This window comes from Solanum pennellii, chromosome 9 (assembly GCF_001406875.1).
Source record: "Solanum pennellii chromosome 9, SPENNV200".
Classification (NCBI taxonomy): domain Eukaryota; kingdom Viridiplantae; phylum Streptophyta; class Magnoliopsida; order Solanales; family Solanaceae; genus Solanum; species Solanum pennellii.
The window spans coordinates 20,771,881-20,797,371 of record NC_028645.1 but is presented as its reverse complement, the minus strand read 5'-3'; the positions used below and the strand labels follow the sequence as shown (position 1 = coordinate 20,797,371).

The following is a 25,491-nucleotide window of genomic DNA, read 5'->3' as shown; positions in this document are numbered from 1 at the left end:
ATCAGCATCTTCTTCATCTGACTTTGCCATGAAAGCATCATCTGTGTGTTCAAAATCATTTAAATCACTGGAGGAATTTTCCTATGCTGCTAGATCCTTCTTCACCGCATGGAAAAATATTTTTCTTCTGCTTATCTTGGGACAAACATGGTCCCCCTATTTGTCTTTTACTTCTTTGTAGTCAGCTTTATGCACAAGACAATCTCTCATGGAGTGACATGGTCAATCAGGCTTGTAACTTATGTCACCAGAGCTTGTAGCACTGTCATGAGTGTTTTATCGAAAAATATTTGTTTTCGAAAAATTTTCAACTTTTTAGAGTCGCCACTTAATTTTTGAGAAAAATCAAGAAAAACTAGTGTTTCCATAAGACTTAACAGATAAAATCATTTTGAAAACATTTAGAGGGATTCGGAGATTCCTATTAACGTCTTAGGAAGGTTTTGAAAGCACCTAGAACGTTCCGCTTATACGGTTTTCTGGCAACTAACTTAATTTGGCTAAAATCTGGTTGATAAAAATATTTCTTAGAGTTATTTGAAAATGAACGCAAAAATCATTTAAGATTGTTTTGATAGTGAAAAATTTTTCATCTGAGTGAACTTTAATTTGTAAAATCTTTTAAGTCGTTTACTTGATTTGATCGAGTTGTTAAAACCAAAATAGCGTTTTGCAGGGAGTCGTTTTTTCCTAGTTTTTAAACTAATGAAAAGTAAAACATACAAGTAATTAAAAGCAAGTAAAGAGAGAGAAGGAAAGAGATTTGGATCCAAATCCGAGTTTTGTTCGCCTTGACCGATTTTTGAACTCACCTGTTTTGGTTTTTTTGACCCATTTTTCTTTGTACCTGTCCTAACTAAACAAAATAATAATAATAATGCAAAAATGATGAGGGCTTAGGCCCAAAAAAACAAAATACAAGACTTAGTAAAAAAAATAAATTTGAGCTTTTAGCTAAAGTCTTCAACTCCTTGGATTTTTGGATCTTTCTGACTTCGGGATCTGTTCAACGGTTTGGCGGCTGCTTAGACTCGATGAGAATGATTTTGAGCTTTTATGGCTCTTCCGAAATGCTAGAAGAATGATTGGAGTCCATGAAGTACACGAATAATTTTACATGCAAAGTACATAAACAAAAGAAGATTAGCTATATAGAGTAGTCGCAAATCTAGCCATAACTCTAACTGGTAGCTAAACTTATAATTAAAAAAAGATTGATTAACTTGGAAAGAAACATTCTTGCCCATTTTACCGGAAGTAAACATGTCACATATCCATTTTTTAAAAAATTTCTTTTTTTTTTAGGATCAATAACAACCAGATGGGCATAATGGAGATCAAGCTTCCACATGAATGTTTGAATCTGATCAAAATTAAATGCGTGCTCAAACTTAAACGGCAAACAATAAGAGAAGCGCTAAAGCAACATAACGCAAATTCCTGACCTTGAATAGAAATCGAACAGCTTTTACAAGGCTTAAACTCAAGTTTCAACACTCATTCCCATAAGTAACAAATTGAACATATATATAAGTCAAATTCGGCAATAGACCAGTCACGATATAAATTCATCACCTAAAATAATATTCTCATGTTCAAAACTGAAGCAAAGGCACCAGATTTCAGCATATATGACAATAAGCATCTTAATGATCCTTAAGTGATAGCAACCTGAAAAAGAAGAAGCCAAAATAGGCAACCAATCACTAAAGAACTCAAATATAGCACATCATATTGTCAAAATAACCAACAGGTAATGTACCTCAGGTAGACAAAGAAGTAAAAATAATATATTAAAGTTAGCATTTGAATGAAGTAAAATGCAATGAATAATCAATCACTCAATATGTGTTACTTTGAAAAATATAAATCATACCATAAAGTAATAGGGTTCACCGTAAAAAATAATGCAAAGTAAAATACTCAAAGGCGTGGAGTAGAAAATTAGCAACAATTTTATTCCAATCTACATGGTATAAGCAATCAACTTAGACAGTATCAAAATAATAATCAAATGTTTCCGCATACTGAACCTGGGAACTTAAACAGGGAACAATAGTCACATTAAATGAAGACGCCAAAACCACAGATCTCAAAGAAACCAAGCAAGAAAGACCCCGAAGTAAACTATTGGAGTAGGAGTAGTCAAAACTCAGAAATACCATGAAACGAACAAAGCAAATCGATAAAAAAAAAAAAGAATATAAGCTAATCAGGCTGCCATGCTATAATTTTCAAAAAAAAGGCAAAGAAAGCAAATTGTAGGCCAATCCCAACATAAAATCGATACAATACTCACAAGAAAACAGGTGATGCTATATAAGAAAGAAGCACAACAGAGGTTTTGAAAGAACAGAAAGAGATGAAGCAAACAGAGAACCCAGAAGAAATGAAAGCGCACATTAATCACAAATTTGATAACAAGTACCGCAAAGATGTTCAAGGAATACATATAACCTAAACTATAGGGATGAGAATATGACTACGCTACATACATTGCCATGACATTCAATTCTGAAAACTTGGACCTACAAATAACAACTGATATTTGAAGGTTGAAAACATCAGAAGGCAGATCCGGCATTCGAAAGTAAATGAGGAAAACAACGACATAGACTCAAAGATCAAATACGGAATCAATATCACTGGAACCAATATGAAAAACACTCAACGTTGGAACTAGATCATGATGTAGCATAAGCACAACATATTCAAGCTATACAACACCTCAACCGCAATGTAGATACAAAACAACATAGTGACAACCTTACAATATTGGAAACGACATATCGAAATAGAAAGATAAGAGATTATCGTAAAGGAGAAAAAGTTACCAACGAGAACAAACGAGCTGAGGAGCAATAATCCTTTAACACCAAAACGCGACCCTGAGTCTGAACAGCCAAACAAAGACCTGGGTAGAAAATGTAGTTCCCCCACGCTAAAATATGGCAACCTCTACTTTTATGGGTAAATTTAATATATGTTTAGAGTATTTTCTGTTTGAACCATTGGATATCTTTGTGCTAGGTAACAATCAGGAAAAAAAGAAAAGAGGAAAAAGATCGCCGCCCCCCTTAAAAAGTGAGTTAACGAGAATATATATATGATTGGAAATTAGGGCTTCAATTTTTGAGAGGGAAAAGGGTAGAATCGACTCTCTACCCATTCCCAATTAAAAATCTCCCTTCCAAGGACGAGAAAAAGCATTCCCTCTTCCAAATTTCTGGCTGAAATCTGGGTCAGAGAGTGAAGCGAACGACTGGGATACACTCGCTCGTCGTTGCACCCGATGGCGTCCATCCACGCGAGCCAAGGACGAGCAAGGACACTGCTGCGAGGACAAATTTGCAGGGGGCTGCCATAGTCGAACAACTGTGAGAAACAAAAAAAGAATAAAGAGACGCTTCACGCGCTTGGGTAGAGTTGCCGTTGGATTTGCGATTCATTAGAGTCGGGTCTCGCTCTCATCCCGGTCACGCGCGACTGAATTTCTAGTTTCGCATTTGGATCTTTCGCAGCAAGGAAGAAGAGTTAAAGGAGGCGGTCGGGTCGCTTGGGGTATTGCTGCTGAGGTTAAACTCTGGTGGGTTTTCTTTATGAAGGAATAAAGAGGATGTGGGCCGGGTCAATTGGGAAAGATGGGCTAATTGGAACAAAAAAGGCCTGAGATCTGTGGAATTGTATCATCAGAATGGGTCTGGGAATATGAATTTGGGATGACGTTTTTGGTATTGGGTAAAAGGTGGGTTGTGGGAAATTAAAGGATTTGGGCTGCGGAAAAATCAAAAGGGAGGCCCAAATTTGGTCTTTTAGTTAAGAGAATTATCAACTTTAATAAAATTAAATTGTAATTGGACAATTTGATTAAAATTTAAAAATAAGACGAATTAATATGATTAATTGACAGGCTTCTCAAGGTTAACAAAATAAAATAATTAATTTGGTTATGAAATAATTAATTAAAATGAACTATCTTATAGCTGAATAGCTAACCAAATATTTATATAAAATAAAATATATATTATTATTTATTCTTATTTTATCTTTTTTTATTATTATTTTTTATTTTGAAGAATGATAAAAAAAATACGATAATTATGAATAATTATGTAAAACAAATACATTAGCTAAATTATAGAAGTGTTAAAACTTTATGTAAAATAACTTGCAAGCTAGATTATTATTATTATATTTTTTTTTATTTTTTTTTTTGAAATTTATGAAATCAATTGTTTTAAATTGTTTAAACCAAGAAGCTCGCTATCTAATTCTTATCGGGGAGGTGCAAATTTGTGTGTCAACAACTGTCCCTCATTTTACTTGGGATTGATGCAAGAAATTTGAGGAAAATGAAATTGACCAAGCCAATTTTGACCGACCTCATCTTCATCTTTTAGGGAAGGGATTTTGGTACGGACTCTAAGAATTATGGCCGAACCCTGGAAGCGGGTTTCCTACATATCTCATGATATATGAGAATTCAGGCCACTTGTAGTTCGATGCGCTTGATTTAACGCACGACTTTAAAAGAATTCAAAAGTCACTCCTCGACCGAATTATGAAGGTACAAGAATGCTCGGGAATAGGATTTAAGAATGAATGTTGGAATATAGCCGAGTTTTCAACATTGAGCTCGCCTACATATCCTTAAACCTCAGAAATCAGGCTGCTTGTAGTTCGACTCCATCGGTGGAGGAGAAGTCTATTATGCTAGATAACCTTTGAATCTGGAAGAGTGACAAATAGGTTGAGTATAAAAAAGAGGCTTGTAATCTCTTAACCATGAATGTGGTGCACTTCACACCCATAATTAAGAACTCACACGGACATAATTTTCAAGGCTCTTGGTGCATTGTCACTTAGATTGGAAGTTTGCTTCCGGTAGATCGAAATTTCCGGATGCGAGACCGAAACTGACAAAACTTAGAGAAAAAACCGCATGCCTTTTGATAGGGGTGTGGTTTGATTGTGGTGGAAGTCGTTCCTCTGCTCGCGTCCTAAGAGTTTGACATTCCTCTTTGGACTCGCCCCAGTTCGTTGCTAAGAAAAAGTTCCACGTTGTGCTGCATCCTTTTTGATATTGTCCGCAACTGTGGTATGTTTTGGAGAATTCATCCTTTCGGTTGCTCTCGACAAAGACTGAGATAAAACTTGTCAGCTCTGGCAGTGCATGATTTCTTGCGGGATATGAATATCTTCCCTCTATGCGTGATTTCTTGCGGGGTATGAATATCTTCTCGAGATGTATAAATTTCTGCGAGGCATGAATATTTTCTCATGATGCATAACTTCCTGTATGAAATCTTCTCGCGATGCATAAATTTCTGCGAGGTATGAAATCTTTTCGCGATGCATAAATTTCAACGAGGCATGGAATCTTCTCGCGATGCATAAATTTCTGAGAGGTATAAAATCTTCTCGCGATGCATAAATTTCTGCGAGGCATGAATATCTTCTCGGGATGCATAATTTCTGTGAGGTATGAAATCTTCTCGCGATGCATAAATTTCTGCGAGGTATGAAATTTTCTCGCAATGCATAAATTTCTGCGAGGCATGGAAACTTCCTGCGATGCATAGGCTCTCAGCGAGGCATAAATATCTTCTCGCGATGCATGAATATTGACTTGCGATGCATGGTCTTCCGCGATGCATGAATATTGATTCGCGATGCATGATCTTTCGCGATGCATGAATATTGACTCGCGATGCATGATCTTCCACTATGCATGAATATTGACTCGCGATGCATGATCTTCCGCGATATATGAATATTGACTCGCAATGCATGATCTTCCGCGATGCATGAATATTGACTCGCAGTGCATAAATCTTTCGCGATGCATGGATATTGACTCGCGATGCATGATCTTTCGCGATGCATGAATATTGACTCGCAATGCATGAATATTAACTCTTGATGTCATCCTTACCAAATGAAGATAGTGCTTCAATCGAGCAACATAGTGATCTTCTGGGTGCTTTCTGGATAATCATATCGTCTCCAATGATGATATCAGTAAAACGACTTTCAGATAGTATATCGTCTTGATCGATAATAAAATAACTGACCCCTCCAGATAATGCATAATATCATATCTGACATTATGATGCAAATGACGTCCTTTACGAAAATCGTAAACTCTTCCTTGAGATTTTCGCTTGATCCACCTTCGAATCTAGCTGGACGTTCTTTATAAATCTCATGTTGTTGGAAATTGATTGAAATAAACAATTTATATTCCCAAGTCTCCGACATAAGCGATATAAAATGATTCTTGCTTCTAGGAAAACTATTGATTTTGAGATAGTTTTCTCCTCTGATTTCTCCATATTCATCCATCGAAAGAATTTGCTGATTTTAGAGTAAGACTATAAACCTGCGTCCACAGAAAAATTTTTAGTTTTAAAAACGAACTGATGTGTGTCAATTTCTTCAGTTGTCTACTCCTTGTCCTGCTATTTCCGGTTGATCTTCCTGATCTCCCAACTCCTGATAGATAAGACAGAATATTTTATGCTAAAACAAATGAAACATAAAAGGAAAATCTTTAAGAAGATAAATTTTTGAGAAATAGTATCTGGAAAAGGTCACTGTCAAGTCATGTCATATTGTGCTTAACAGACTTCTTTGAGTCTGATGCTCGGAGGTTTATCTAATTATTCGCTGGGGAGTTTTCAAAGTCACTCCGGACTTGTAGATAAATCCATGCTAAAATTTTGAGGCCATCCTCAAATTTTCTTTCCCAGTTAACTGTCTTGCTTATCTTACAAATGTAACTGAGTAGATTGCAGAATTTTTGAGATCTTCTCAAAAATTCTGTCCCAGTTGCTAATCTCAAAACATCTTCAGTCTTGACTTGCTGAGGAAGAATCTTCTTCTCGAGAATTTTTGAGTCCCTCTCAAAAATTTTGTCCCATTTTCTACTGTAAAGAGGAATAGAAATCTTACGGGAGATATGACCGAACCCTTGTGGCGCCTACGTATCCCGTTGAGGCAGAAATCAGGTCAAACGTAGTTCCTCTCCTCAAAGATTGAAAAAATAAGAAAAATTACAAAGAAACCGACCAAGGCCGACATAGGCTGCCTACGTATCTCATTCTTGAGAATTCAGGTCGAACGTAGTTCAAATACAAGGAAATATTAAAAGGGGTAAATGGGGTGACCGAAGCCGACATAGGCCGCCTACGTATCTCATTCTTGAGAATTCAGGTCAGACGTAGTTCATTACAAAGAGATAAAAATTTAAGCAAAATAAATACAAGCAAACAGAATGATTAACGGTAAATAACAGAAATGCAAACCGAAGCTTCATACGTAGTATCTCTTGACAGCATCTGAGTTGATAGGTTTCGGCCATGCGGTGCCATCTATCTCTGACAGGACCAAAGCACTTTTGGATAATACTTTACGAACAATGTAAGGCCCTTGCCAGTTTGGTGCGAATTTTCTTTTGTACTCATCTTGATGAGAAAAAATGCGCTTAAGTACTAACTGACCAATTTCAAAAGTTCTAGCTCTTACTCTCTTGTGGAAAGGGCGAATCATTCTCTGTCGATATAACTAACCATGACAAACGGCAACCATTCTCTTCTCATCAATCAAAGTTAGTTGATCAATCCGCTTGCTGATCCATTCAGCATTACTTAACTCGGCTTCTTGGATGATTCTCAAAGACGATATTTCGACTTCAGCAGGTATGACTGCTTCTGTCCCATACACTAGCAAGTACGGAGTAGCTCCACTCGATGTTTTGACGGTCGTTCGATAACCCAATAAAGCATATGGCAACATCTTATGCCAACCTCGGTGATTGTCAATCATCTTCCTCAGAATCTTCTTGATATTCTTATTGGCGGCCTCCACAGCTCCATTCATTTGAGGGCGATAAGCAGTTGAGTTTCGGTGAGTAATCTTGAATTGCTCACATATATCTCTCATCAAGTGACTATTAAGATTCGCACCATTATCAGTAATTATGGATTCTGTTACTCCAAACCTGCATATCAGATTGTTGCGAACAAAATCAGCCACAACTTTCTTGGTTACTGACTTGTAAGAAATTGCTTCCAACCACTTGGTGAAGTAATCAATGGCAACAAAAATAAATTTGTGTCCATTAGAAGCGGCTGGCTCTATCAGACCTCTAAGATCCATGCCCCAAGCTACAAATGACCAAGGTGAACTCATAGCATTAAGTTCATGAGGCGGAACTCGTATCAAATCACCGTGCACTTGACATTTGTGGCATTTTTGCACAAACTTGCAATAATCATTCTCCATAGTCATCCAGAAATATCCGGCTCATAGGATCTTTCTTGCCAAGTGAGCCCATTCATATGCGTGCCACAAACTCCAGCATGTATCTGTTCAATAAGCTTCGCATTTTCAATAGCATCAACGCATCTTAGAAGACCCAAATCTGGAGTCCTCCTATAAAGGACTTCTCCACTTAGAAAGAAATTGAGAGCCATATGGCGTATCGACTTCTTTTGGTTGGACGTAGCATCTTCAGGATAAGTTCAAGACTCCAAATACTTCTTTATATCAAAATACCAAGGCAAACCGTCTGGTTCTGCTTCAACGCGGGAAAAATGGACTGGATATTATTTCAACTCTATATCCATAGGATCAATATAATTTGTGTCCGGATGTTTAATCATCGAAGCGCTGGTGGCAAGAGCATCCGCCAATTCATTCTACATTCTGGGAATATGTCTGAACTCGATCTTACGAAATCTTTTGCACAACTTCTGCACATACTGTACGTAAGGTACAATCTTGGGGTTCTTAACAGCCCATTCTCCTTGAACTTGATGAATCAAAAGATCTGAATCTCCAATAACCAAAAACTCGTAGACATTCATGTCGATGGCCATTTTCAAACCAAGAATACAAGCTTCGTATTCAGCTATGTTGTTCGTGCAATTGAATCAAAGCTTAGCTTCCATGGGATAGTGCTGACAAGATTCTGACACTAAGACTGCTCCAATACCTTTACCTTGATGATTTGTTTCTCCATCAAAGAATAATCTCCAACCTGGATACGCTTCAAAAATATCCTCACCCACAAATGACACTTCTTCATCGTGAAAATAACTCTTAAGCGGTTCATACTCTTCATCAACAGGATTTTCTGCAAGATGATCAGCCAAGGCATGTGCCTTTATTGCCTTCTGAGTCACATACACGATATCAAACTCACTCAACAGCATTTGCCATTTAGCTAAATTTCCGGTCGGCATCGCCTTCTGAAAGATATACTTCAGTGGATCCATTCTGGAAATGAGGTAGGTTGTATAAGAAGACATATAATATCTCAAATTCTGGGCAAGCCAAGTCAAAGCACAACACGTTCTCTCCAACATAGTATAACGAGACTCATATGGGGTAAGCTTCTTTCTTATATAAAAAATGGCTCGCTCCTTCTTCCCTGTTTCCTCATGCTGCCCAAGCACGCATCCAAATGCGCTATCTGAGACGGACAAATATAGCAACAGAGGGCTCCCTTCTCGCGGAGGAACCAATATTGGTCGATTGGACAAATAGTTCTTAATAGCATCAAAAGCAGTCTGACACTCTTCAGTCCACTTTGTCGGGGCGTCTTTCTTCAACAGATTTAAAGTAGACTCACACACCACGGTTGATTGAGATATGAATCGACTGATATATTTTAACCTCCCTAAGAAACTCATCACCTCCTTCTTAGTCTTTGGCGGAGGTAACTCTTGAACTGCTTTAATCTTGGAAGGATAGAGCTCGATATCCCGTCTACTTACTATAAATACCAACAACTTGCCGGCTGGTACTCCAAAAACACATTTAGCGGGATTCAAATTCATGTTATACCGACACAGACGATCAAAGAACTTCTTCAAATGTGTCAAATGGTCCGAACTCTCGCGGGACTTGATTATGACATCATCCACATACACCTCAATCTCCTTATGAATCATGTCATGAAATATGGTCGTCATAGCCCTCATATAGGTAGCACCAGCATTCTTGAGGCCAAATGGAATCACTCTGTAATGATATACACCCCAAGGTGTAATAAAGGCCGTCTTTTTAGCATCTTCCTCATCCATCAGAATCTGGTGGTAACTTGCGTAACAATCCACAAATGACTGCATTTCATGCTTAGCACAGTTATCAATAAAAATATGAATATTCGGCAACGGAAAATTATCCTTCGGGCTAGCTTTGTTGAGGTCTCTATAGCGACACAAATCCTGATTTTCCCGTCTTTTTTGGCGACCGGAACAACATTGGCCAACCAAGTTGGATATTGTGTCACTTCCACCAATCCAGACTATATATACTTAGTGATCTCTTCTCTAATCTTTAAACTCAGTTCAGGCTTGAACTTTCGAGCCTTTTGCTTCACCGGATCGAACCCCGGATTAGTCGGCAGTTTATGAGATACAACATCGGTACTCAGCCCTTACATGTCACCGACTTCCAAAATGAACACATCAATATATTCAGTAAGAAAATAAATTAGGCCTTTTCTTTGAGTTTGATTTAAGTGAATGATGATCTTAACCTCTTTAACGTACTCCGGATCCCCCAAATTTACCGTTTCCATTTCCTCTAGATTTGGTTTATGCTGATTTTCAAACTGCTGAAATTCCTCGGCAACATACTCTGGTTCCTCACTTTCTTCTTCGTAATCATCAACCTCGTCATTACTAGCCTCAGTTTGTTCATTCAGCTCGTGACATGACATGACATTGGCAGGTTTAAAACTTACATTACTGAAACTGTAAACAAACAAAGTTAGACAATCAAAGTATAACAAATGAGTAAATAAATAAATTTTATAAACAAAAGAGGCTTTCATTCAAATTGGAAAAGATGCAAACTATGGCCATGGCATAGGGCCAGGTTGCCTTCTTTAAACATCACAATGGAAATTCAAAAAATTCAAATAGTTAAGAAAAATGCAAAATGGTGGGTCTCGGGCCTCTTCCGGACTACCATCGATTTAAATATGCATAAAACGATGCCCTTCTACCAACGAGTTCGGGGGATCAAGATGGGCATGGAGGTCCAGTTCTGCAGCGTCTCCCCTGGCTCAGCATCGCGGATACTAGCTAGCTCGACCTCTTCCATAATAACAGCATCGATCTCCTTAAAGAGGTCACAGATTCCTTCCCCAAGGTCTTCATGCTCGGCATACTCCCGGACTTTGAAGGATTGATACAGATGTGGGATCGTCTTAGCCAATGCTTGATCATTTTTCTTCTTCGTCTTCATGTCATCATCTGTGGGGATGTACCCCAAACCATATCTGGCTCCCTTGATGAGGACCGGAATAGGCTCAATAATTTCTTGGGAATTTCTTCCCAATCCGAAACCTGGTTCAAAACCATTCTGAAGCATCACAGTGGCTATCATCTTGTACACGGCAGGCATGGGAGTATGTGGGCCCAAGTCTTCACCGATGGCATTTACCAGCTCCACCATGTAGAAATCTGTACCTCGCGATATCTTATCAATGATCGGTGCCTGTCTGCCAGGGTGAATCCCTTCGTCATGAATAACAAGTTCTTCATTCTTCTAAACGAGCTTCATCATCTGATGTAGAGTAGAAGGGACAGCTCCAGCCATATAGATGAAAGGCCTTCCAGAAGAAGGTTATAGCTTGTACCGATATCCAATACTTGAAACTGTGCACTAAATTCTGCCGGGCCCATTTGGATGATCAGATTCACCGCTCCCAATGTATCTCTCTGAACCCCATAAAAGGCTCTTACATTGACTTAGTTTTGTTCAAGTTTTCCCAAGTCAAACCTTAACTGCCTCAATGTCGACAACGGGCAGATAATTCAGAACAGATCCATCATTTACTAAGACGCGGTTAACAACCTTTTCGCGGCATACCACATTGATGTGCAACGCCTTGTTGTGTGACCTCCCTTCAAAAGGCAGCTTATCATCACAAAAGCTGATTCGATACCCTCGAATAACCTGGTGAATCATAGCGGCCACGTTATCGTTTCTTGTGCCCGCAGTTACATACTTATCATAAAGAGCCTTCATCAAACCTGCCTGTGTGATTGGGAACTCATCAGCAGGGCCCATACGGAGTTCTGGGCTGGAGTCTTCTCCAAATGCTTGACGATAGAGTAATCTTTCGGCTGCATTCTTCTCCAGAATTCCTCCGCTTCTCCTTTGCTTATTGGCTTTTTAGCCTGATCCTTCTTTTGACCTCCGAGAGCAAGCTCGTCAAGAGTGTAACATCTTCCGCATCTGGTCATGCCTTGAGCAGCAGCAGTTTCAATAACGAACTTAGGCTTGATGAGAGTTTTTGATGGCACCAAAGCAACAGCCTTTGCGGATGTCAAAATAGCGAACTCTTTCTTCTCTTTGATGCTCAAAGAAGCTACAGCCTTTTCCAAATCATCGTGAACGATTGGAGTAATCATTTTCGTTCCACACTAGTCATCGTCTGTCTCTATCATATTGACATTGTCGCCCCCATGATTCGGCAACGGGTTGGTGTTGACATTTGGTGCCACTGGCTGGAGAGAGACTACCTCTTGGTCAATCAAATCCTGAATTTTGTGCTTGAGGTTGATACAGTCCTCCGTATCATGCCCAATATTGTTGGAATGATAAGCACACCTCTGATCTGGCCTATTAAATTTTGAATTGATATCCACGGGTTTGGGCCCCACTTGGTGCATATATCCAGCCGCAACCAGTCTCGTACAACTTTGTTCGGCTATCTGCGAGCCCGGTGAAATTCCTCAAAGGTTTCTTCTCGAACCGAGGTCTAGGGGGATCATAACTTCCTTGTGGGTGAGGAGACACTTGTTGATAACTTCTAGTATTTGGAGGGGGAGCTTGGCTTCTGGGATATGGGTTTTTTTTGGTAGTTTGGCGATGGAGCTTGGTAGTTCGGGTGGGGATGTTGATATGGTGGAGCTTGGACTTGATACGTAGGAAGGGGTGCTCGGTAGCTCAACTGCACGTTAGCGCTGTTGGGATCAACACCCTGGTAGGGAGATAGAATTTGGTAGGGTGGAGGATGATTTGAGTAAATGGGAGATGGATTTTGGTAATTCGGGGGTGGACTTTGGTATAGTGGAGCTTTGACGTTTGGATAAATAAAGGTAGTATTCTGATAAATTAGAGGATATTTGGGATGACTAGCTTGTGTGTAGCAAGCTTGGAGGGAATTTTGGGAAGGTCGAGAGCGACCTTGGGAATATGACGAGTTTCTGCAAGTTTTCCTTCCCTCATATGAAACAGCAGCGATTTCCTCTCTTTTATTTTTCAACAACCCTGAAGATCCAGGCGATGCGGCTACACGGGCTATCTTTCCTGATTTTAAACCGTCCTCGATAGTCTCACCAATCTTGACTATCTTGGCAAACTTTGCTCCAACGAGCAACATAATTCTATCATAATATTCAGGTTGTTGCACGCGCACGAATACTTCAACGATTTCTTTCTCAGACACGGGTGGTCTCACCCTTGCCGCTTCTTTTCTCCACCTATACGCGAACTCCCTATAGCTCTCGGTTGATTTTTGCTTCATCTTCTCCAAAGAGTATCGGTCTGGAATAATTTCTATGTTGTAAGCAAATCTATCGATAAAATCTTTAGCCAATGCATTCTAGCTGGGCCATTGCCTGGTTTCATGTATGCGAACCATTCAAGAGCTTCTCCGCACAAGCTTCGGCTGAAGAGCCGCATCATTAAAGCTTCATCCCTTCCAACTCCCACGAGCTGGTCACAGTAGGCTCTCAAATGAGCCATAAGGTTGCCCACTCCTCCGAAGGTGTCAAACTTCGGGATCTTGAACCCTTCTTGAAGGCCCAAATTTGGATGAATACATAAGTATTCATAACTAAGCCCGGCGATATCAGGGATGCATTGGAGCTCCTTCATGGCCTTCTTGATCTCTTCTTTTATGTCGACCTTTACCTCTTCCTTTGTCCTCCACTCCTTTTCCTGTTCCTCATAATGGTCCAGCTCAGAACCGTGCACATCTTGCTCAGCAGGGATGGGAATTTGGAAAGTGGTTCTTTTGGGTAAGGGTGGAGCTACAGAGGGACTCTGAGCATTTTGAGCGGTTTGATAATTCTGTGGGTACGTATGAGGATATGTATTCTGATTTAAGTGGTGGTGAGTGTTTGGAGATTGAAAGTATTTAGTTTTGATTTTGATCTTGATTTTGTGATGGTGGAGCGATTGATGGTGGGTATTTTGAGGATGGGGTGGCATTTGGGGGTGGTTGTTTTGAGGAGGAAGTGGAGTTTGGTAGGATGCAGAAGCATATTGTGGATTTTGGGTAGACAGATCTATAACCGACGGAGTTTGAGCAAGTGTAGATGGATGGATCCATATTTGAAGAAGGGAAGTAGATTGGAGGTCTCCCATCAGCAGCGTTAGCAGAAAATCCTGGCGGAGGCAGATCCTGTCTCCTTTGCATTTCTACTCTCATCTCCGCAATCTGCTGCATCAGCTGCAGAATCAACTCATTCTAGTCCGCTACAGTGGGTTGAGCCACCACAATATCAGTAAGACTCACTTCTTCATTATTATCCCCCATAATTGTCTTTCCTTTGTCTAGGGAAGGAATCTGCGGGACCTTTTTATCTGGTGAAATAGGAATGATCTTCCAGCTTTTGATCGACACAGATCAGTTTCAAAGTACCTGAGAAGGAAATCAACTCAAAGGCAGACTTGTCAGTGCAGATTCATGAAGAAACTCCTACCCCTACTAGTCCGATCACCAAATTACCGGAACAACATGAAGTCCCCCCTTTACCTACATTTTCAAAAGTCATCGTCGTACGTGTTAAAATATCTTTAGTATGGAAATTTTTGGTACAAAATGAGGCAAAAACTATTGTTACTTGCACTAAATGTAAATTGATCATGAAACATGTAACTACGGGTACACAAGGGGGAACGGGACGACTAAGAACACATTTAAGAAAGTGTAATAAAGAATTTGCTCGCCTAGATGATATAGAAAAATCTAATAGAAATGGAACACCCATACAACCGAAAATTCTATGGGAGTTGGAGATTCTAATATGGTTCAACGTGTGTTAAATATGTCTAACCCGACTAGTCGAAGCACACACCGCGCGTATAGTAAAAAAAAGATCGTAGAGAATTAGCTAAAATGGTTGTTTGTGGTTTGCCTTTTTCATTCCCTTCACATCCTGATTTTGTTCATTATATTCGGAAATTATATAACCCAGATTATGAAGGTATTCCAAGAAATACAATTAAAAGTGATCTTTTTAAATATCATAAAGAATATTGTCATTTTCTTTGTTATTTATTTGCTTATTATGATGGTAGATTATCTATTACTTCTTATATGGGAAGTAGTCCTAATGGTAATGATTATTTTATTGACCATGAATGAAACATGCAAAAATGAATATTAGCGTATAAGTATGTTGAAGAAACTAAAATCGGTTCTTATATAACAACAAAAGTAAGATCTATTTTACAATATTATGAAATGTGTGATAAAATATGAGTGTCACTTTAGATAATGCTTCTAATAATTTAAAAGCAGATGATTATTTAAAATGTAGACTTTGTTTAGTTGATAATGATTCTTTTCATATTAAGCATGCCGCACATGTGTATAATTTAATAGTAAAGATGGTATTTCTCAATTTGGAGTTTCTCGTGAAAAAATTAGACTTGCTTGTAATTGATTTTTTAAAGCTAAAGTAAAAGCTAGAATTACATAATTTAAAAATCGTTGTAAAGAATGTGGACTTGCGTATAGAAAAGTTCCAAAAGAAGTATGCACTAGATGGAATTCTTTATTTGAAATGCTTGAAGTTTCTTATATTTATCAAGACCCGATACAATTAGTTTTTAATGCTCATGATGCGGACCCAAATTTAAGAATTGGCTTTGAAGATTGGGAAAATACAAAAGAACTTGTTGAATTTTCAAGTGTTTTTTATAAAGCAACAAATGCATGCTCTGATCAATATTATCCTACAATTTCTTCTATTTTAGTAAGTATTTGTGCTATTTCATATGAATTTGCAAAATATAAAGGAAAAGATCAATTTAAAGATTCACTTGCTTTTATGATTGAAAAATTTTAAAAATTATTTTTCCTTATTCCTCATATCTATTTGACTGCTACTACTTCAACCCAAACTATAAATTAAGAAGTGTTGAAATAACAGTTGAAAAGATTTATGAAAATTTAGAAATTAAAGATGATGAAACTCCTAGTGTTGAAGAATGTAAAAGTAGCATTTATACAAAAGTTAGAGATTTACTAATGTATATAAAGTTATGGAAATAAATATTCCAGTAGTTGAACCTCCATCCTCTAAGCTAAAAAGTGATGATACGGCTGATTGGATGAATGAATATCTTGAGCTTGAATCCTCTACTAATAATGATTTTGATTTATATTTCAATGAGGCACGGGAAAAGATTAGGTATGAAGAAGGACAACTTCAACCTCCAATATTTGTATGGTGAAAGAATTGTGAAAATTAATTTCTGACCCTTGCTAGGATTGTTCGAATGTGCTAGCGATTCAAGCATCATCGGTCGCTTTGGAGCAAGCCTTTAGTGCGGAGAGATTTATGATTGGAGATCATCGATATTCGTTAGCAAAGGATAATTTAAAAATATCGGTGTTGTTTCAAGATTGGGTTAATGCCGAAAGAAGAAACACCGGACTACAAATATTAAGTAGCCAAATAGAAGACCAAATAAATGAAATATTTGGTGAGAATAGTGATGATGGCATGGAAGCAATGGAAGAAGAACGACAAATGCAAGTTCCAAAAAATCTTTCTTCACAAATGATACAAAATTTACAAAAAGACTTTTAAAAATGCAATTGTTAGTACAATTATTAATATTCAATACCTAGATTAGGTACTCTTTATCTCTTTCTAATATTTGTATTGTAAAATTTATTTATATAAATAAATATAGGCTATTCGCCGTGATTTTCTTTTAAAATAGTCTCTTCTATTGATTTCATGTCATTTTAAAAATTTAATTGTTAATTATTTTAATTTTAGTTTAAAGTTTAAACATTAATATAAAATGAATTTTTAAGGTTTAAAGTTTAAACTTTAAATTCAATATAAACTTTAAAGTTTAAATTTTAAATTCAATTTCAAACTTTAGATTCAATATGAACTTTAAACTTTAAATTCAATTTCGAACTTTAAGTTCAATATAAACTTTAAACTTTAAATTTTACAATTTACTTTAAAGCTTAAAGTTATAAAATTGAAGTTTTTTAATAATATAATATTATATAATAATTAAAATTAAAAAAATAAAAAAAATTACCGGTACCGATTGAACCGGTAAGACCCGGTTCCAGTCAGGTCCAACCCGGTTCATATTCGGTTACTAAGGGACTTGGCGGAACCTTTGGGTTTTTCCGGTACACCTGGTTTCGGTAAGACCCGGTTCTGATAAGAAAATTCGTTCCAATTGATCCGGTCCTGTCAAACTTAATCAACACGGATCAGTTCTAACTACTTGTAGAAAAATAATTTAAAGGCAAATTTGTTAGTTTTAGATTGGGGCATGTAATGCAAAAATAGCCCATAGAAAACATATAAACACATAAAAGTTGTTTATTTGAGAAAATCTTAGCCCACGAATAAGGGGAGATGAGTTTTTGAATAAGTAGGAATTTACTCGTTTTATTAATATAAAAAAATATAAGCTATTCGCCGTGATTTTCTTTTTATATAGTCTCTTTTATTGAATTCATGTCATTTTAAAAATTTTATTGTTAATTATTTTAATATAAGTTTAAAGTTTAAGCATTAATATAAATGAATTTTAAGGTTTAAAGTTTAAACTTTAAATTCAATATAAACTTTAAAGTTTAAACTTTAAATTCAATTCCAAACTTTAGATTCAATATGAACTTGAAACTTTAAATTCAATTTCGAACTTTAAATTCAATATAAACTTTAAACTTTAAATTTTACAATTTACTTTAAAGTTTAAAGTTTTAAAATTGAAGTTTTTTAATAATATAACATTATAAAATAATTAAAATTAAGAAAATAAAAAATTACTGGTACCGATTGAACCAGTAAGACCCGGTTCCTGTCCGGTCCAACCTGGTTCATATCCAGTTACTAAGGTACCTGGCAGAACCTTTGGGTTTTTCCGGTAAGACCCGGTTCTGATAAGAAAATGTGGTTCCGATTGATCCGGTCCTGTCCAATTGACAACCTTTATCAACACAGATCAGTTCTAACTACTTGTAGAAAAATAATTTAAAGGCAAATTTGTTAGTTTTAGCTTGGGGCATAACATAGAAAACATATAAACACATAAAAGTTGTTTTGTTGAGAAAATCTTAGCCCACGAATAATGGGAGATGAGTTTTTGAATAAATAGGAATTTACTCGTTTTATTTATATAAATAAATATAGGCTATTCGCCGTGATTTTCTTTTAAAATAGTCTCTTCTATTGAATTCATGTCATTTTAAAAATTTAATTGTTAATTATTTTAATATTAGTTTAAAGTTTAAACATTAATATAAAATGAATTTTAAGGTTTAAAGTTTAAACTTTATATTCAATATAAACTTTAAAATTTAAACTTTAAATTCAATTTCAAACTTTAGATTCAATATGAACTTTAAACTTTAAATTCAATATAAACTTTAAACTTTAAATTTTACAATTTACTTTAAAGTTTAAAGTTTTAAAATTGAAGTTTTTTAATAATACAATATTATATAATAATTAAAATTAAAAAAGTAAAAAGATTACCGGCACCGATTGAACCGGTAAGACCCGGTTCCGGTCCGATCCAACTCGGTTCATATCCGATTACTAAGGGACCTGGCGGAACCTTTGGGTTTTTTTGGTAAACTCGATTCCGGTAAGACCCGGTTCTGATAAGAAAATTCGATTCCGATTGATCTAGTCCTGTCCAATTGTAAACCTTAATCAACACAGATCAGTTCTAACTACTTGTAGAAAAACAATTCAAAGGCAAATTTGCTAGTTTTAGCTTGGGGCATGTAATGCAAAAATAGCACATAGAAAACATTAAACACATAAAAGTTGTTTTTTTTTTTGAGAAAATTTTAGCCCACGAATAATGGGAGATGAGTTTTTGAATAAGTAGGAATTTACTCGTTTTATTTTAGGAGGAACTAATGACTCAGGAAGGTTTAACCGCATTGAGATAAGGTCTTCATACTGTATCTTTCGGCATTTGTTGATCTGATCTCCACATTTCCATGTAGAATGAAGGGAAAAGAAAATTTTTAAAAAATAAAGGTCAGGGCCTTGAAAGGTTGCCTACGTATCTCCAAAGAAGACTGCAGATTCTACATAGTTCAAAAACAAAAAGAAATTCTCATTTTCAGTCATTCATCTTTTATGATTACAAAGAAAGTGAAAAATATATAATAAAGCTCCTAAAAGATAGATGGTGCCTTCATCAAGGCTTCTTCTTCTGATTGATGCACTAATCACGAGGTGTAACTCAACTTGGATCCTTTCCTTGTTGACTAAAACCTCTTTGTCATAGAAGAACCCGCGGCATCTTCTAATGTTGTGTTATATGGCTTCGTGATAAAGGCAAGGTTTCCAAATTTCAATTCCAACGGGATCAAATGTTTCATCACCCCTTTTGTTAGAGGCTAAGACCCCCTTCAGACAAATTGCATGTAGATATCCAACAACGTTTTCTAAAAAGGCGTGAAGAAGTAACAGTAAAACACAGTATGCTCTATGATCGGTATGTTGGGCTTCAGTTGGTCATAGGTAAGGAGAGTGTTGTCACCCCAAAAATAGGGTATTTTACAAATGCTAATAAGGTAACGGATCACAACATTCAATTCCACACATTCTTCTATTGTGTTCCCATTTCGATCTGAATAGAAGACATATATTTAATGTACGTCCTCCGATTTAACCTCATATATGGTTTCCTTGAGGAGTTTTAGGATGTGTTTATCCTGAAGATACTCGTAATTAAGAGCACACATAATGACTTTTGCTTCCATGCTATATTTTTGCATATATGCTTCGAGCGTGATTTTCTCGTTGCCTTCTTTCCAACTTCCTTGGAAAGAGTCTTATAGACAATTTCTTCCTCAGGTTCTTCTTCAGCAGCTTTGGGTGGAGTGTTCGGTAACATTAGCCTCTTGATTAAAGAAAAAGTATTTTTCGCGCAGCCTTTGAAGATTGAAGGTTATATATCATCTTTCTTTTGCATGGAAATTGTCTCTTCGTTTATGATAGCAAATCTTGTCATATTAGTCGCCAACTCGGCGTCTAATGATGCACTTTTGGCTTGTGCGACCGCGGTGGCATGTTCCACTTCTGTTCTCTTATCATTGGTTTCTTGGATCTCTTGTTTGAACCAACACAGTTTCATCCTCGAATCCTCCCTAGCTAGCTCTATTTCGTCTTTCTTACTTCTTTCCATCTTAGCGACAGGTGTACCTTTCCTAAGATGATAGAGTAATGTTTTAGAATTTAGTAGTAGGAATTTTTTTCGGCTAAGAAACTCAAGAACTCAAGAAATTTAGGTCAAATGTTTTATTAGTGACTTGTATTTGGTGTTGTAAAACTTTTCAAAAGAATTTCAATAAGGAGTGGGCTGAAATATCCTTATTCAAAGCAACAATATCAAATAAACAGTTAAAACACACAAGTGGTTAACGCACGTCCTAAACAAGTAGGGGTCCCTTTTGAGCCAAGCGTAGGCCTAGCGTATTTGAAAGATATATGTGTAGCATTGAACCGTTTTGTTACCCCTGAGCAAATTTTGCATATATAAAACAATGTTAAAAAAAGTGAAAATAAACAGTTTGAATAGGGAATAAACAGGGAAAGAGTACCTCAAAATCGAAAGGGAAGCCCACACACGGGCGAAATCCACTAAGACGTCCCTGATGGTCCTGCTTTTGATCTGCTTCTCTTGTGTTACTTAATGTTAAATAGTGAATTCAAAATGGTTATATTTTGAGGAATTGAAATTTGAAATCTTCAAACCAATTTGAACAAATAAACACGTAACGAAATCAAGTAGATAGGGAACGAAGATCTGGGCCCGAGCCTGGAACTGTCCGTCTGGCCAACACTTGGACCTATATTTCACTTTGAGGCCAAAGGCCCATTTAAATTACCTGCACTTGCCTTAGTCTAATATAAAGAAAAATGTTTCATCCTTTAGGCTTTATGTCTAATTCTTTCACCTATCCTAAATTCTAACAATATAATAAATAAATAAAGATGAGCTTTTGGGCCCAAAAAAGACAAAATACGGCTACGAAATTTTAAGAGTGGGCCTTTGTCTCAATATTTTTAATTTCCCGATTTGTTGTATATTTTTCAACTTCGATACATATTCGTCGATTTTTATGGGCTGACGGACTCGATTTAGGATTTTGAGCCTTTATGGCTCTCCCGAACTACAACATGAAGTAAAATAGAGTCCATGAGAACTCAGGTAGATTTCACATGCAATGAAAATAAAGGAAAATATTAGCGTTCGAAAATAATAGAGCAATTAAGAATCTTAGGCAAGTTATAGCATCCCTTAAAACATTGTACAACAAATAAAATAATGGAACTCAAAATGACATAAGGATTCAAAAGGCATCAAATATAGAGGCATGTTAATGACCAAATAATAACTACTTGAACTACTGATTCAACGCCACAAAAATATAATCCAGAAAGAACAAATAATATTCAACCTACTTAATAAATAGATATGCTAGACGATGCTAGCAATTAAAGCAAAATATTCATATATAATAATCACATCATATGAAACACCACATTTTGACCACTTGAAAAACAAGACCCCTATTCTAACTGGCAATACTACAGCAGGAAGAATATCATCACTTTGTGAAGCACAAAGCTCAATTTTAGCTCCAGAAACAAAGATTCACAAAGTATTAAAAGCTAAGAACTCTTTAGAACATTACCATATTTTATCAAAACCTATAGTCAATACTCCTACATGGCTAAATCAAATTTCCAATATTTTAGATTGAATATGAGTTAAAAATAGTGATAGACGATACAGTCGCTGCATGGATATGAAACAACAAAGATACAACATATAGACTCCATATTAACTAGCCTTTAGACTTCGTCTTTATTTTAAGAAGAAAAAAGTAGCAAAAAGATGAAATAGAGCTTCTAGCCTGAAGATGATGTCAACAAGAGAATAGAGATTTGATGATATTTAATCCGATAATGGGAATAAAAGAAATGACAAAAGCAGACTCAACCCAAAGATCAGATTGACCACCTATTATTAAATACAAAACAACAAGACTCGAAACACCACTAAGATCGAATCAACTAGAGAACGAGATGTATAGTATATTAAGACCACTCATTTTCAACTACAAATAAGAATGATACAATCACATTTGATCTAGACATGAAAGACATATAATATTGAAAAAACAGATAAAATAGGTAGAAACCATCGATATCGATTAAGAAACTATTATGAAGGCAAGAGATGTAACACGCCCATAGTGAACGAAACACAAAAAATGGCATATTTAAGCTATTGGAAATATAAATAAACTGCCAACTAAGCACACAAGGAAATACGCCACAAATCTCAAGCTAAAGAAGACGAAGCAAAGGAAAGAGAAAAGAAGACTACCTTTAACGATGCAGAGAATTAGAAAATGAGCTAGATGAGAACGAGTTTTCACCACCAAGACCTGATTTCAAGGATTCCGATGAAGAGTAAAATATCTCCTTCGAAATAGAAAATAGAACTTAAACACTCCAAGATGTTTTGTGGACCTTTGGGTCTATTTTCGCCTCAAAGAAACCTATATATTTCACTGATCTTTTCTTTGTAATAACTCAACAATTTTTGAACCCCCAATACTGAAAAGAAAAACAATATTTATAAAAGGAGATTTAGAGTTCACATTTTGGGGGAAAGGTTAGAATTTTGGATAAGGACAAGTGCGAAATAGAATTCAAATTCAACCCAAATTTAAATTTTATTCCCAAAGATGAGGAAAAGTTATTGTTTGTACAATATTTTACCAAAAATACCATGAAATCTAGACGAGGCAGCATCATGGAAGGCCTGGATCGATCGATTTTCCTTGGAGTTTGACTGCCATGCATCCGCGCGAGCAAGGACGAAAAGATGCGGTTACAGCAGGTGCTTTTTGCTGGAATCGCAACTGGAACTGTACTAACATACTACATAAAGAAGACAACGCGTCCTCTACTAGGAGCAGTTGGAATTTCTACTTTCCATGTATTTTGACATTGTCGTTTGAAATCGTTGTCGCGCTTTGTTGCTTCTTCCATGAACTTGCCATCGCGTGTAAGGATGAAGCGCGTGTAGGATCGTTCCAGAGTCGTTCAAGCATCTGTCGTTTTGTGTTGTGATTGACGTCGTGTATTGTTGTTGTTGACGTTGCTTCTGAATTTCTCTATGTTGAAGCAAGAGTTGGGTCAGGTATTGAGTAATAAAAGTGGCTGAGATTAATTGGAGGAAAGAAAAATTGAAATGGGTTGGGTCTACAGAAAATTAAAGAAAAGGGCCCAAAATTGGTCTAAAAAATTGAGTTAGGGAAGGGGTAAAAGAAGGGTTATATTTGCAAACACAGAATAACTGATTGAATTGCAATTATATAGTCATATAGGATTAAACACATAGCCCGGTTGAATTTAATTTAGTGAATCCTACTAAACTTTAAATATGATGAATTAATAATCAATTAATTAACAAACTTCTAAAAAAACAAAGAAATAAAATAATTAAACTACTAAGCTAAATAACTATAAGTTATAAATATACTCAAAACCCAAATAACTCGATTGAAGATTTAATTAAAGTAAAACCTTTTTGAGACGATTTTTAAATATTAATAAAATATACTAATATATACATAATTGTAAAATATACAAATTTAAAAATCTTCAAAATTACAAAAAATGACAAAATTACTCTCTAAATGAATTGAAAAATATTTTAAGTTTTATAAAAAGTTAATTATTTTAGATCTTTTGAAAATTAAGAAGCTCAAAAAGAGAGGGCCAAAATTCAGTGTCAGCAGTTAACACATAAGGACCTTCACAAATAATGTTCCACACCTCAACATCCTCAACCATTAGGTAGTCTTTTATTCCAATTCTCCAGTGTCTATATAACTGACCATCAAAAGAGGGGGTTTGTGGAAGATTAACTTTTTTGCATGCTCACTAGTTTTGCCATTTTCTTCAAAAATCTCTCTCTTGGTGTTAATGTCACGACCCAAAACGAGCCGCGAGTGGCACCCACACTTATCCTCCTATGTGAGCGAGCCAACAAATCTAAACCCAACGTTTACCAATATATAAATTTTGAATAACGAAATATAACGTGGAAGACCAAAACTCATTGATATAACCAATAAATAAACTTCTAAAGTATAATACTTAACATCCCCAAAATCTGGAAGTCATCACATCAAGAACATCTATCCTCAAATTACTAAGTCTAAGAGTAATTAAGAACTAAAATAAGTAAAACGATGGTCCATGTCTGAACTTCAAAGACATCAAGACGCGAAGAAGAGACTCCAGCCCGAGCTAGGAATAATAGCTCACCCTGAAATCTGACGTGCTGAGGACTGGCTAGAGTTGCGGACGAGTCGAAGTCACTGGTGCACTTGCTGCAATCCAAAAAACAACAAGAAGAACATAAAAGTAGGGGTCAGTACAAGTACTGAGTAGGTATCATCGGCCAACTCAAAATAGAAAGCAATATATATAAAATAATAATGCAAAACCCACCACAATACTCAACAGGTGACAATCAACAAGTACAAAAACCACTGACCACAACCTCAAGCACACCTATGAGGACTCAAGCCTCCACACCATACTCATTTGGGAATTAGATTCTTTGAAATCGAGTATATTAACATAATTCAAGGTTACTTCTCTTTATTCTTATCGTGTCGGAACGTGACACTCAGATCCCCTAATGCTACGTGTCGGAACGTGACACTCCGATCCATCTATCCTACGTGTCGGAACGTGACACTCCGATCCATTAATACTACGTGTCGGAACGCGACACTCCGATCCACTAATCCTGTGTGTCGGAACGTGACACTCCGATCCATTATTCCTACGTGTCGAAACGTGACACTCCGATCCATTATTCTTACCGTGTCGGAACGTGACACTCCGATCCCCTAATGCTACGTGTCGGAACGTGACACTCCGATCCATCTATCCTGCGTGTCGGAACGTGACACTCCAATCCATTAATACTACGTGTCGGAACGCGACACTCCGATCCACTAATCATGTGTGTCGGAACGTGACACTCCGATCCATCTATCTCATTATTTTAGTTCATCAATCTTTCTTTATGTCAAGCATCATCTTAATAGAGAGGATTAAGATTAAAGATTCAACAATCTCATCATTCTAACCACCACAATTATACGATCACAACATACAAACACACAAT

General features: G+C 36.6%; 1 protein-coding gene and 1 long non-coding RNA gene across 2 annotated transcripts; both read right to left on the bottom strand.

Annotated features, from left to right (window-relative positions):
• Positions 1–750: 750 nt before the first annotated feature.
• Positions 751–3,587, bottom strand: LOC107029575. The gene is made up of 2 exons (XR_001458024.2): positions 2,835–3,587; positions 751–1,671 (listed from the first exon to the last, which is right to left on the bottom strand). It is a non-coding gene; the product is annotated as an uncharacterized LOC107029575 (long non-coding RNA).
• A 2,851-nt stretch (positions 3,588–6,438) lies between these two features.
• Positions 6,439–8,193, bottom strand: LOC107030045. The gene is made up of 4 exons (XM_015231451.1): positions 8,057–8,193; positions 7,572–8,002; positions 7,321–7,466; positions 6,439–6,495 (listed from the first exon to the last, which is right to left on the bottom strand). Exons 1-4 carry the CDS (start codon positions 8,191–8,193, stop codon positions 6,439–6,441), a joined length of 771 nt encoding a protein of 256 aa, XP_015086937.1.
• Positions 8,194–25,491: the final 17,298 nt, after the last annotated feature.